Source organism: Staurois parvus, unplaced genomic scaffold, assembly GCF_062004578.1.
Source record: "Staurois parvus isolate SC_StPar_1 unplaced genomic scaffold, SC_StPar_1.0 ptg000518l, whole genome shotgun sequence".
In the NCBI taxonomy this organism is placed as follows: Eukaryota; Metazoa; Chordata; class Amphibia; order Anura; family Ranidae; genus Staurois; species Staurois parvus.
In genome coordinates, this window is record NW_028318314.1 from 1,065,468 (window position 1) to 1,080,590 (window position 15,123).

Here is a 15,123-nt window from a genome sequence, read left to right on the forward strand (position 1 = left end):
GGGCGGTCCTTAACCGATTAAAAATATATTGTACCATGATTTATGAATACATAACAGATTTGTGTTTCATATCTGCCAGGAGATCAGCTTTAAAGATTAAATCCATTTTTGTTGAGAAAAAAAATATTCCCCTCTAGGTGATCAATGTACATTACAAGGGTTTTAAAAAAACTTTGCTGCAGATTCCTACCTTTTGTTATTTTGAAGGAAAAGCAGTTTGCCTGTGTTCATGTGCAGAGTGAATCTGTATGGGAGACATTAGCCAGTACCCATATTGCACTGCATTTTACAGAAAATTACAGTGCTGCATTCAATTACAATATGACATGTGTTGCAATTGTATACGGTATATTTTCTTTTATTTGCTAATTTTTTCCCATGAATGTGGAGTTACCCTTTAAGTTAATGTCGAAATTAGGTTATAAACTCTAATAACTATTATTTTTTCACATCAGAAGTTCTTTTTCTCCTATCAGATTCCAGTATGGCACACCTGAGACAGATGAGAAGCTCCTCCCTGCCAGCAACACAATCAATTCACAGCTGTTATAAGTTCCCACCCTTCAACTTGCCCACAGTATTGATTATGTTTCTCCCTGCAATGGAACGTTTGTCATTTCCTTGTGTCCAGAAGACTGGGAAAGGTCGAATGGTACCCCTGTGAAGCAGGCATAGGGAGGCCAGGGAGGGCTGAACTAACTTGAAGGCTCTGTCCTTCTCACAGGCCACCTCTGATTTGGCACCAGCATTCTAGTCACAGGGGATTGTGAACCACTGCTGCAGTATGCCATAGACTGCTGCGCTTTCTTTTCCTTTCTCCTGTTGGGTGACTGCTCAGGTTCCTCGCTGGAGCGCTCCAAGCTTCGCTTTGGCAGAAGCAGGATTTCCTGGCCGCTTGACTGGAAGTGGGCAGGACCGAAGGCTCAGTGTGGGAGAAAGCAGGCAGTGTGATCGGTTGGCTGCCCAGACCAGCAACTTTGGTGACTGCAGCAGGAGACCATGCCAGCCACCTCATGGAGAAGGAGGAAGTCCACGCCAGGACTGGGTGAGTGCCTTTCTTGGTGGGGAAGGGCCAGGGGGATGCAAGGGACCCAGATTGCCCAGGTAGTCAGCTTAAAGGGACCGGGTAGGTACCCCAACGCCCCCCCAACTATGTGTTCAGCCAGCAGTTAGGGGGACAGGAAGAGTGACTGTTTGGTTTCCCTCTTGTCTCTTACAGATCCCCCAAGCCAAACCCAGGAGGCCCCTGATAAACCACCTCCTGCCTCTACTGGGTCTAGCTCCTCTAAAAAGTGTGGTTATTGTGGGGAGAAATGACCTAGGTCCTACTATAAATCTTTTTGTTATAGATGTATCAACAAGCTGGCAGGAAAAGAGGTCTCAGGCTTGATGAAAGATTTTTTTTTGCAAGTGGAGATAGTGACTTCAATCCAGTCATTCCGTACTTCTATGGCACGACCGCAGAGACCAGAGCTTTCCCTTAAAGAAGGCCAGTCCTCACAGTCTTAATTCTAGAGAAGGGCCGAGTGTATTTCTCCCATCCTCAGACACTGCCTCCAAGGCTAGGGGGGAGGAGGAAAGAGGAAAGATAGGAAGCCAGGTTAAGTTAGACCACAGCTTTGGAGAAGAGATAGATGTGGACCTGGGCAGCGAGGGAAGTGAGGAGGTTAAGCCAGGCAGGCATCTTTTTGTCCTGGAAGATCTGTAAGGGCTCCTGCAGGCATTTTACACCACAGAAGAGGTCTCGGAGACTTCCAAAGAAGCTTCAGCACAGGACAAAATGTACAGGGGTCTGGTCAAGGCACACTCTAGGGTGTTCCCTTTTCACCAATCTTTAAAGGACCTAATCCTACAGGAATGGAAAGAGCCTGAAAAAAGACTAGTCATACCAAAAACGTGAAAAAGAAGGTTCCTCTTTAAGGATGAGGATAAGGAAAAATTCTTCAAGCTTCCTAATAAGGATGTCTCAAGTTACTGAAAGGTCTTACCTCTCCTTTGAGGATTCAGGGAGTATAAGGGATTTGATGGATCATAGGTCCCTCCTTAAAAAACAAAAAGCATGGCTAACACCTCTGCTACAGGCCCCTCTTTGGCAGCAGCTGTGTTGCCAGAAATTCAGATTTCTGGGTTAAAGGCTTACCAAAAACCTGTCTCAGGGAACAAAGTCAGAAAAGGTACTAGACTCCCTTTCTATCGTAGGGAAGGCAGTTTCATACCTAGCAGATTCCGCAGTTGAGTCTGTTAAAGCCTCCGCTAAAACTTAGCTAGAAGAGCTATTTGGGTTAAAGCGTGGGAGGGTGACCTTACATCAAAAAGTAAACCAAGAGTTTTTTTCATGGCTTCTCAGGGAAGAACTAACAGAGAGACAAAAAGGGACCCAGTAAGAAGTGGGGCAGGCAAATGGGGTAGAGGAAAACAAAGGAGGAATTTGCTTTGGTTTTCCTCACCAGGCGCCAGTGCCAGAGAAACAAAATGACACCAGGATCAGGGTAGGGGGCTGCCTGTCACACTTTCTCTCCCAATGGGAGAGAATATCAGACAGCACATACATCTGTCATTTAGTACAAGAAGGCTACCACCTGGAGTTCACATCAAGGCTCCCAAAGATGATCACCTTAACTCGTTCTCCCACATATTTGTTGTTCGCAAACCCTCAGGAAAACCCCCAGGGAAATACCGCCTAATTATAAATCTCAGGAATCTGAACAAGTTCCTGGAGTACAAGAGGTTTTCTATGCAGATAGTATGAGATACACTCAGTGCGCAAGAACCTTCTGCAAGTAAAAATTATGATAACACTGGACCTCAAGCATGCTCCAGTCCACCCAGAACATCAGGCATACCTAAGGTTTGCGAAAGTAATGGAAAGAAAATTTCCAGTGGCAATTCAGGGCCCTTCCCTTTGGGCTAGTGGCCAGTCCAAGAATATTTACAAAATATCTAGCTGGCCTTCCTGCCCCTCCAGGGCATAACTCTGATTCCCTATTTAAACGATTTACTAATTTTTGGTCCCTCTGCTACTCAGGTGAAGGCAGATATGGGGAAGGTAAATACCGCCCTGGAGTTGCTGCGCTGGATAGTGAGTACAGAAAATTTCTCGCTGGAGCCAGAGCAGGTTAAAACCTTTCTAGGTAGACACAAGAGTACAAAAACTCTTCCTACCAAGGGACAAAGTGGAGAAAATTAATATGTTGGTGAAAAGTCTGATAAAAGCACCCTCATGCTTCGGAAGGGAAGCTCTAAGGGTACTGGAACTGTTGTCAGCAAGCATTCCGACCATTTAGTGGGCACAGCTCCATTCAAGAGACCTTCGGTTCTTGTTTCTTTCCTGCTGGGAAAAGAGAATCCCTGGGCAAAAAGATAGTCCTCTCTCCACAGGTAAAATCCTCCCTAGAGCGGTGGATAATTCCCAACAATCTACAAGATGGCAGGCCCTAGACCCAGTGGGACCACCTAGGGAAAGCCAAAGCACAAGGTCCCTAGGACATGGTCATATTGGTGGTAGGCAAAGCATTGAAAGCCTTTGAAACCAGTATCTCAGCAGGGTGGTTCAGGTCAGCTGCAACAACTCCACCACTGTGGCATACCTGAATCATCAAGAAAGAACCAGATCCAGACTTCTACTTGATTCTCCTTCTCCAAGGAGATCCTGCGCTGGGCCGAAGGGAAGGTTCTCTCAATAGCGGCAGTCCACATAAAAGGGACAAACAACCTGACTTCCTCAGTCACTAGCCAATCAAGCAGGGGGAGAGGGAGTTGTTCCCAAAGGTAATCCAGGCTCTGGTTCAACAATTTGGCAGCCCAGAATTTGGTAGACATATTTGCCAATGGCAAGAACAGGAAAGTGAGGAGGTACTTCTCGATATTTCGAGAGAGGGGGAGAGAGTCAGATGGCCTGGATGCCTTGACCCAGATCTGGCAGTTCAAGCTGGCATATGCTTTTCCCCCTCTGGCACTAATCCCACGAGTCCTACAAAAACTCATTGAGTCGCCCGGCCACCTCCTCCAGATACCACCATGGAGGAGGGCATGGTTTGCGACTCTGAAAACACTGTCGGTGACACCTCCTTGGAAACTTCCGATATTGCTGGATCTTCTCTTACAGGGTCTGGTGGTGCACCCTAGGCTGGAGATCTTTTAGTTGATGGCCTAGTTAGTGAGTGCCAAATCCTCAAGAGAAAGAGCTGTTCTGATAAAGTAATAGACATCCTCCTCCTAAGAAGAAAACCTGTGACTAGGAAAATTTATTCAAAAGTATGGAAAACCTTTTGTACATTGTGTAAACAGAATCGGGTAACTTCTTCCTCTGTTCAAATAATCCTGGAGTTTCTCTAAGATAGTGTAGAAAAATGGGTGGCGGTCAGCACCCTTTGAGTGAAAATTGCAGCGCTTTCAGTTTTTTTTGATGCCAGATTAGCAAAAGAACCTTTAGATAAGAAGTTTTTGATGGCCAGGGAGAGCATTGCCCCAGTCACAAAAGAGAGGTTTCCGCTGTGGGATCTGACCAGGGTGCTAGAGGCCTTATCGAAGCACCCATTTGAACCTATAGAGGAGGTTCTCTTCAAGTTTCTGAATTTAAAATTGTCCTTTTTGTTGGCTATCACCACGGCCAGAAGAGTAGGAGACCTACAAAATTTGTCAATTAATGAAAGCATTCCGACCACTGTGTGGGCGCAGCTCCATTCAAGAGACCTTCAGTTCTTGTTTCTTTCCTGCTGGGACAAGAAAAAATCCCTGGACTAAAAGATAGTCCTCTCTCCACAGGTAAAATCCTCCCTAGAGTGGTGGATTATCTCCAGCAATCTACAAGATGGCAAGCCCTGGGCCCAGTGGGACCCCCTGAAAGTCATCACAGATGCAAGCAACTGGGGTTGGATAGCTCGCCTAGGAAAGCCAAAGCACAAGTTCCCTGGGACATAGTAATATTGGTGGTAGGCAAAGCACTGAAGGCCTTTGAGACCAGTATCTCAGCACGGTGGTTCAGGTCAGCTGCAACAATGCCACCACTGTGGCATATCTGAATCATCAAGGAGGAACCAGATCCAGACATCTTTATTCTCCTTTTCCAAGGAGATCCTGCACTGGGCCGAAGGGAAGGTTTTCCCAATAGCGGTAGTTCACATAAAAGGGACAAACAAGCAGAAGGTGGACTTCCTCAGTCGCTAGCCAATCAGGCAGAGGGAGAGGGAGTTGAACCCAAAGGTAATCCAGGCTCTGGTTCAACAATTTGGCAGCCCAGAAATAGACCTATTTGCCAATGGCAAGAACAGGAAGGTAAGGAGGTAATTCTCGATATCGAGAGAGTCAGAAGGCCTGGATGCCTTGACCCAGATCTGGCAGTTCAAGCTGGCATATACTTTTCCCCCTCTGGCACTAATCCCACGAGTCCTACAGAAACTCAGTGAGCCACCCGGCCACCTCCTCCAAATACCACCAAGGAGGAGGGTGTGGTTTGCGACCCTGAAAACCCTGTCGGTGACACCTCCTTGTAAACTTCTGATCTTGCTGGATCTTCTCTTACAGGGTCTGGTGGTGCACCCCAGGCCGGAGATCTTTCAGATTGTAAGCTCCAAGGAGCAGGGCCCTCTTATCCCTCTTCTATTGAACTGTATTGTCTCCTTTTATATTGTAAAGCGCTGAGCAAACTGTTGGCGCTATATAAATCCTGTATAATAATAATAATAGTGAGCGCCAGATCCTCAAGGGAAAGAGCTGTTCTGATAGAGTAGTAGACATTCTCCTCCTAAGCAGAAAACCCGTGACTAGGAAGATTTACTCAAAAGTACGGAAAACATTTTGTACATTGTGTAAACAGAAACAGGTAACTTCTTCCTCTGTTCAAATAATCCTAGAATTTCTCCAGGATAGTGTAGAAAAATGGGTGGTGGTCAGCACCCTTTGAGTGAAAATTGCAGCGCTTTCAGTTTTTTTCTTAATGCTAAATTAGCAAAATAACCTTTGGTTAAGAAGTTTTTGATGGCCAGGGAGAGCATTGCCCCGTTCACAAAAGAAAGTTTCTGCCGTGAGATCTGACCAGGGTGCTGGAGGCCTTATCTAAGCACCAAATTGAACCTATAGAGGAGGTTCTCTTCAAGTCTCTGACTTTAAAATTGTCCTTTTTGATGACTATCACCATGGCCAGAAGAGTAGAAGACCTACAAAGTTTGCTAATTAATGAACCCTTTTTGTTGATCCTGCCAACAGGTCACCCTCAGGCCAGACCCAATGTATCTACCAAAGGTAGCTTCCCTGTTTAATAGGACACAGGAATTAACCTTGCCATCCTTCTGTGATAATCCTAATAACACAAAAGAAAACAAATTTCACTGTTTGGACTCACTTAAAGAATTTGAAAAGGGCCAAAGAGTTTAGGAGATCCAACCATCTATTGATCCTATATTCTAGACCAAGGAAGGGACTCCAAACTTCAAAAGCTTAGGTCTCCAGGTGGATTAGGCAAACTATTGTCCTAGTTTATGAGCGTTCAGGCATTCCTGCACCAGCAAAGGCTTATTCAACCAGGGCCATTTGCAGTGCAGCTACTTGGTCCAGTCAAGACAGCTTCTTGAAGCATTACCAGATTGAAGTGCTGTCACAACAAGGCCGGAAGATGCTACATGCTGTGGTTCCACCTTAAGGTAGACCTGTGGTTACTTGATTATGCTCTCAGGTGTGCCGTCTTGGAGGGTGATAGGAGAAAAAGAATGGTTAGAGTTATCGGTAACGGTGTTTCTAGGAACCTTCCAGGGTGGCAGGCCTACTTTCCACCCTGTTAAAGGGGGAGGAAAAATTATAGAAAGTAGTAGGTGGTAAGTACCTATGTGGAATTATTCCCCTTGTGGACCGGTTTCGGGAGTTTATTACAAAATAAGGGGCAAGGGGAAGGGTTGGGACTTATAACAGCTGTGAATTGATTGTGTTTCTGGCAGGAAGGAGCTCCGCATCTCTCTCAGATGTGCTATCCCGGAAGGTTCCTAGAAACACCGTTACCGGTAAGTCTAACTGTCGTTTTTTTCTTTCCATAGTCTTCTAGTTTAATTGAAATTGGGAACCCTTCGCAAAGCTTGGAAAATGTGTGTCGATGGGCATATCTGCAACAGAAACCTGATTCTGACCATGCTGAATATCACGATCATGCAATATTTCTCACAAGACAGGATTTTGGACCTTCTGGAATGCAAGGTCAGTGTGCTCTATTAAACTACACCAAAACTAGTTATTACTGACAATCGCATGGTTCTATATTATTTATTGAGAATATGTAAAGTACACAGGTGTATGTTTTCCTGACACTCATGAGAGAAAAATAAGTGGCTTGGATAAACTACAAAAGGCCTTCAACACTGTAGTCCAGTATGTTACTAACTACTTAATGCTTCTTCTTTTTTTTTTTTAAGTCAGACTCCAATATTGTTAAAAAAAACCCTCTGTAGTTCAATTATACAGTTGCAAGAAAAAGTATGTGAACCCCTTGGGATTATGTGGAGTTTTGCATGAATTGGGCATAAAATGTGCTCTGAACGTCATCTAAGTCACAACAATGGAAGAACACAGTCTGCTGAACATAATACTACACAAACATTAGATGTTGCCATGGTTTAATTGCACATAACATGTAAACATTCACAGTGCAGGGAGGAAAAAGTATGTGAACCTTTGGACTTAATAACTGGTTGACCCTCCTTTGGCAGCAATAACCTCAAACGTTTCCTGTAGTTGCAGATTAGACCTGCACAACGATCTGGAGTAATTTTGGACCACTCCTCTTCACAAAACTGTTTCAGTGTAGCAATATTCTTGGGATGTCTGGTGTGAATCACTCTCTTAAGGTCATGCCACAGCATTTCAATCGGGTTGAGGTCAGGACTCTGACTGGGCCACTCCAGAAGGCGTATTCTGTGCTGTTGCAGCCATTGTTTTGTTGAATTACTTGTATGCTTTGGGTCATTGTCCTGTTGCATCACCCATCCTCTGCGGCGCTTCAGTTGGCGGACAGATGGTCATACGTTTTCCTGCAAAATGTCTTGATAAGCTCTGGAATTCATTTTCCCATCAATGACAACAATCCGTCCAGGCCCTGAGGCAGCAAAGCAGCCCCAAACCATGATGCTCCCTCTGCCATGTTTTACAGTGGGGATGAGGTTTTGATTTTGGTGTGCTGTGCATTTTTTTCTCCACACATAGTGTTGTGTGTTCTTCCCAAACAACTCAATCTTGGTTTCATCTGTCCACAGTATATTTTGCCAGTAGTGCTGTGGAACATCCAGGTGCTCTTTTGCAAACTTCAAATGTGCTGCAATATTCTTTTTGGACAGCAATGGCTTCCTCCGTGGTGTTCTCCCATGTACTCCATTCTTGTTTAATGTTTTCCTTATTGTAGATGTGTCAACAAAAATGTTAGCATGTGCCAGAGATTTCTGTAGGTCTTTAGCTGACACTCTGGGATTCTTCTTTACCTCATGCAGCATTCTGCACTGTGCTCTTGCAGTCATTTTTACAGGACGACAACGCCTAGGGAGAGTAGCAACAGTGCTAAACTTTCTCCATTTGTAGACAGTCTGTCTTACCGTGGACACATGAACATCAAGGCTTTTGGAGATACTTTTGTAACCCTTTCCAGCTTCATGCAAGTCAACAATTCTTGATCGTAGGTCTTCTGAGAGCTCTTTTCTGCGAGCCATGGTTCACATCAGACAGTGCTTCTTGAAACCAGTAAACCCAAAACAGGTGTGTGTTTTTTAAGGGCAGGACAGCTGTCAGCAACACATCCAATATCATCACACTGATTGGAGTCAAGGTTGGCTCACTCCTGGCTCCAATTAGCTCTGGGAGAAGTCATTAAGCTAGGGCCTCACATACTTTTTCCTCCCTGCACTGTTATGTGCAAGAAAACCATGGCAACATCTAATGTTTGTGTAGTATTATGTTCAGCAGACTGTGTTCTTCTATTGTTGTGACTTAGATGACGTTCAGAGCACATTTTATGCCCAATTCATGCAAAACTCCACGTACTCCCAAGGGGTTCACATACTTTTTCTTGCAACTGCATGCTTTGCAATGATTTTTGCAAACTGAATTACATATTTCTACCTGTTTCTGTTTTGAAGATACAAACACATGCCATTTAAGGGTATTTTTTCAGAGAGCAGTACAGAAACATCTGCAAAGGTGCAACAAGAAGCCTAGACGTCTTCAGGAGTCGATACTGCCACCTCCAAAATACCTGTTTTTTGGGGGTTTTTTGGGTAGCCAAGCAAGGATTTTGAATGGGAATGCACTCACGAGCCTATGATATATGTGATGGTTGTGGCCTGTCCCCAGGCCCTGACTGGCCATGAGGCACACTGGGCATTTGCCCGGAAGGCCGGGGCCGCCGTGCCTAACCCCCGGGCCCATGGACCAGTACCAGTCTCTGGCATGTTGGTGACCAAGGCCGCACAGCGGGAGGTAAGTGGCAACCGCGGTCTGGACAGGGCTAACACAGACAACGATTGCTGCTCACCTCCAGCTATTCGTCTGTGCCTGTGTCTCCATTCCGCTGCAAGAGGAGCTGGAGATCTGCACAGAGCCCCCCAGCCAATCCAACCACAGATTGCACACAGAGTGGAAGAAGCGAGGAAGAGGCGAGACCTGGACTGACACTCAGGGAGGAGCATTCAGGGGCCACACCATGCCCGGCCATTGGCTGCAGAGTGACTACATGTGAACGGTGGAGAGCCAGAAGAGGTAGAGGACAGAGAGAGCCTGGAGAGTGTGTGAGAGAGAGAACTACTATACAGAGAGAAATTGAGATCAGAGAGAGATAGAAGAGAGAGAGATCTACTACAGAGAGAAACAGAAATACTAGAGAGAGAGGGAGAGATAGAAGCAGAGAGAGATGGGAGAGAGAGATAGGAGAGAAAAATTGATGAGAGAGAAATAGAAGAGAAATATGAATTTATTGGTTTTGAAACTCTCAGAAGCCTTATTATGTTGCTCAAGTATTATACGTTTACCTGTTTGTTGTGGTTGTTTGTTACTTCTTAACCGCCCACAACCAATCCTATTAATATTCTGTATGACCTGAAATGATTGTCTATGCAAATTACTTATAGTCACCTTTCTTTGTGTATAACTCATGGTATCTGCCTTTTTTTTTTTGGCCTGCCCTCCCCTTCCCCTTCTCTTCTACTTTCTTGTACCAATGGTATGTTATGTTTTTGTATTTCCCTAAAAAACTTTATGGAATAAAAAAAAAGAAGAGAAATAGGACAGAGAGAAATAGAAAGAGAGTTCTGATATAAAGAGAGGAATCCCATATATAAAAAGAGAGTGACTAACTTAAAAAGATCTAATATACAGAGTGCTTGAGAGAGGGGGTTGCTATGTGGCCATGCCTGTGTCTCCTCTCACAGCTCTCCTGCCCCGCCAACAATGTCATCCTATTAGCAGAGCAGGGGGTTGGAGGAGTCCGAGATCTGCACAAAGAGCCGGAGTCTTTTCATATTAACAAGCAAGTAATCACCCGCTTGTTAATATGACCTGGATCTGCAGCTCATCCTGCCCCCTACCCTGCTGATAGGATGACATCGTCGATGGGGAAGGAGACCCTGGAGAGGACACACAGGCTGCCAAAGGAAGGACTGTGCAGGGGAGACAGAGAGTAAAAGGGGGCACTGTGATTATAGAGAAAAGGGAGGGGGGATGACTGCAAGGGACACTTTGATGGGGGGCTGTGATGGCAGTGTAATAAAGGGGCACAGTGATATTAGGAGGAATGAACTGTAATCATTACAGTGCCCCTTTACATTACAGTGCCGAGCACCGACTTTGTGAATATCATCACCAACCACCCCCCGCGAACGTCCATCCCCACTCCCAGTTCCTGGAAAAATTGGCTGCTCAGTCTAACATGCCCAGGCCTATTTTTTGTCTCAGTCCAGGCCTGCCTGTCCCTATAAACTTGAATAGGTCACGTTTGGCAGAAATATTGCATGTTGAATGATACCTGTGGTATACTCTTTGCTGTGGCAAAGCATCGAGTAAGGCATGTGCACAACCACATCCAGCTCCTGTTGCAGCCTAAGAGGGGAGGTTGAGGTGTAGTAAAGCAGCAGCTCAACTGCCTATTTTTACCACCCCTCATCCACCCATGTGAACGAACTTTCAGTAAGTGTCTCACTAAATATAAGACATTAAACCTAAGGACAATGAGAACACGAATTGCAAGAAGTCCTGATTTGTTGTCAAGGTTAGATCTTTCAATGTTTAAGCAGGTGTAGCACCCCCCTGGTCCTTCTGGATAGCACCTCCAAAGGGCAGGGAGTGAGCTAGCATTTACCCCTGGGCTGAGTCCATGGCTAGAGAGGGGAGATTTGAACATAAATTGGGCGCCAGTCACTTTAGATTTTTTTTCAAAGCTTTATTGAACTTGAAAAGGAGTGGGAGTGGAAGGTTAGGGGTTTCAAATGCCACACAGATCACTTGCAGACTCCTTGGATTTCAGAATATAGCCCAGCTTCAGTGTCAGAACCTCTTGCGTGCGGCCGGCATGAAGGGGTTAAAGCAGGTAGGCCCCAGACAGGCTTCTGGGCATAACACCGAGTTCTCGCCAGCAGCAGTTCCTCAGGCCTCAGCCTGAGGCAAGAGAGCGCGCACCTGGCCCACCCCAAATATATATACCCTCTTCCAGAATGCAACAGTGGCCATAGAACCTCCTACTGGGCTGTCTGGAAGAAATACCAATATTCATAACTCAGTTTAGTTGCGCAATCTCACACTATAGACTGTGGTACCAGTGACACCTACTGGTGAGAGTAAGAAGTGCACAACCCAAACCAAGATTAGGGGAATGCCAGATAAGAAAATGTATAATTAGTCTGAGCCAACTACAGCCCAGCCAAAAACTAGATTTACATGGTAGCCCCAGTTTAGGACCAGGAGGCTATACAGGTTTAGATACTCATAGCAGGTTGTAGCAATTATGTATGTTGCATGTATTTTTAAGATCGTTTTTTCTGTAAATAACACTCTTATCTGGGTAACTGCCTAAATACAGAGAAAGATTTTCTCTGTCCAGTGAAATATTTGCAAATAAACACAGTACAAAGAGACATTGTGGTAAGCAGATGTCCTGCATGTGTAGAAGTCATAATGAGAGGGGGAAAACTGCATACTAAGTGATATTAAGGCCCCTTTCACACCAACGTTCTGATCTAATAAAAGGGCAGGCGGACCTGATCAGAATCTCTATTCTGCTTTACGGAACGGCGGGTGTAAACAGCTAATTGCAGGCCCTGTTGCTAAATGAAGTGCATGATTAAATGACTGGTGGTTAACTGACTGGTGGTTAACAGTCGAGCCATGGCAAAAGCCTGGCTCGACATTGTGGAGTGAGGTGTAATGCAGAACTGGGTGAGCACTGAAAAAGCTGGAGGTGCAACACTAAACTATGTAAGTTCAAATATCTGCAATTGGTATTTTATAAAACAAATTAAAGAGAATATTCAGCACTTCAGGAACAATTATAAAAGGTAAGTGTTATCCTGCAGATGACTTTACAGGCCTCTTACCAGATTTACAATCCATCAACAGATGTTGATCTGTTGACCTATGGAATGATATTAGGTTTTAATTTGAATATTTGGTAAGAGGATGCGCAAGTGGTGGGTGGAGCACTTTATCACTGGAGGTGAATTGATGTTGGTATATTCACAGATATTTGTGAAGCAAAGGTTTGACCCATTTGGCATAAGTGGATTTTAAATCTGATAAGAGACTTGGAAAGTCATCTGCAGGATAACACTCACCTTTTATAATTGTTCCTGAAGTTCTGGACATCCTTTTGAATTTTTTAACCCAGTAAACCAGGGTGTGTTTGTGGTCTGTTCAGCTGCGTGGGATTCTGGAAAGCACTGGTGGACTCTTTAAATTGGTATTTTATTCTTTTATTATATGATGCCATCCCAGGTTTGAATTTATTTACTGAAAATAAATGTGGAATATGTATTTGATCAATAAATGTTTGGACTATGAATTTTTTGGGAGGGTTATTTCATGTTCAATTTCAACATAGTAGCACCGCTAACACTTATATTTTGCGAGCTCTATAATGCCCAAATCTAGCTTGTTAGAGTGCATATGTGCAACTATGTCCAAACTAACAAACCAAAAGCCCCCTATTGTACCACAAGACGATGTTATGAAGCAATGAATAGGTCGTGTTCAATGTGTAGCTAGCTATTCTTTTTCTACAATCCTCTTAACAGTAATAAATTAGGCCCCCAATTTATGTTGACTTTGGGCCTTTACTGGCCAATGCCAAATACACAATAGAGCTGCAAACATATATTCACGAATGTCATATACACAATGGAGCCATGTGGAAAATTGCTATGGTGCACAAATAAACGCCAAGACGGCTGTTGGAGAAGGCGCTAGAGCAGCTGTCATACCGGAAATACGTCATCACGTTTGCGTAAGGATGTTCGTGCGCACCCGAAAGTGGTAGTGGGAAGTGTTAGTGGATGGAATGTAGTTAGGAGAGTTTAGTGGTAATTTGCAAATCTATTTTTTGTCTTTGTGAATCGTTCTTTTGTGGAATTCCAGACCACATCTGGACATGGCGAGATCGCTGTTCTTGACCGAGGAGCTGATCCTCATTTGCAGGGGAAACATTACTAATATTTGTTGTATTTTCAGTTGAAAACATGTCCGATTCCTAGATACATTGAGGTACATAGCAGAGGTTCAAGGTATTCCATAGAAGAAGTTATTGTTCTTCCTAACTATACAGGTGGCACAGACACAAGCATACACCCAGGGCCACTGTTAGATATCACGGAGCCCCGTACAGCCTACCTGACAGGACCCCACCACCAGAGAAAATATCCAAATTATATTTATGGTAAAAATACACTAAAAACATTATTAATGGACACAATTCCAACCAAATTTCTGTTAAATCTAAATTATAAAACTGTACTGAGTTAATAAATAAAGCTGTGTGCGTAACTGAGGTCTTGGGGCTCATTCATATGGGTGCTGTGGCCCGTAGAGTGCAAATCAGTGGTTTGTTTTTGTGGCTGTCGCCATTTGCAGGCAACCTATGTTACACTATGGAAATGCTGTCATAAATTGACAAGCATATGGGTGCAGGTGTACAGCCCTGAACACAGACAGTGAGCATTCAGGGCCACTTCCCCACGCCTTCACACCTGTCAGATTAAAACCTGTGTTCATACAGCTGCTGTGTCCCCATAGTGTAGCAGGTGGCTCCATCCCCATGAACAACCCACTCATTCATGCTTTACAGGACAGAGGACCTGTGTGAATGTGGCATTTTTTACTTTTTTTTCCTCAGCTCATTAATTTCAGTTGGCTGCCTAACATGTGGGAACATGCAAAAAATACTGCAGGCATATTATTTTAATGTGTTGCATGTAACCACGCAGTAGTGTGGTGCCATGCGTTTTGGTGGCTGTGAATTCGTCTGTGTTTACTAGAAACGTGGAGGTGCAATTAAGTTTGCATCATGGTACCTGCGCACATCTGCAAAGGGCATTGCATTTCTTTGCTGTGCAGGAAAATGCTTGCTCTTGCATGCGTTTCTGCAGCAGAAATGGTGTGAACAAGTCCTTAAAGGCCAGTTCACACTATAGAAATACAGTCTAGATGTGTTCCAGATACGTTTTTGCATGCACTTTTTTGATGTTTAGCGCGTTCCAGTGCATTTTGGATGCGTTTTTGACTTGTTCCAGTGCATTTTTTATGCATTCCAGTAAATTTTTTCTCCTCTTTTTCTTCAATTTAATTAGGAACGTGTGCGTTTTAGTGCATTGCAGGGCATTTTACCGCGCTCCAGTACAGTTCTATGCATAAACAATGCAGCCTGTTCGACTTTTTTGGCAGCACCTGCAACGCACTGGAACTGCAAGGGCTGATGTGAACTATGACATTGACAACCATATAACCTTTTTGTGCGTTTTGGATGCAGAAAAAACAACTGAAACACATGTAGTGTGAACTGGCCCTAAAGGTTATTATAGGTAAGGGAACGGGACTAACCAGGAATTGTGAATTCAATCAGACTAGTGGTGATTAGGAATCTTATAATAATGCTATCTGAGCTGTAGGTGATAGGAA

The 15,123-nt window shown here is 44.3% G+C and overlaps 1 protein-coding gene across 2 annotated transcripts in view; it reads left to right on the forward strand.

Moving 5' to 3' along the window:
• LOC149451827 (A disintegrin and metalloproteinase with thrombospondin motifs 3-like) overlaps positions 1 to 15,123 on the forward strand; it is an 815,283-nt gene that overhangs the window by 599,226 nt on the left and 200,934 nt on the right. For both annotated transcript variants that reach the window (XM_089690124.1, XM_089690125.1), the window contains exon 6: positions 7,026 to 7,182. In XM_089690124.1, the coding sequence (XP_089546250.1) occupies positions 7,026 to 7,182 (157 nt within the window). The remainder of the gene's footprint in view (positions 1 to 7,025; positions 7,183 to 15,123) is intronic.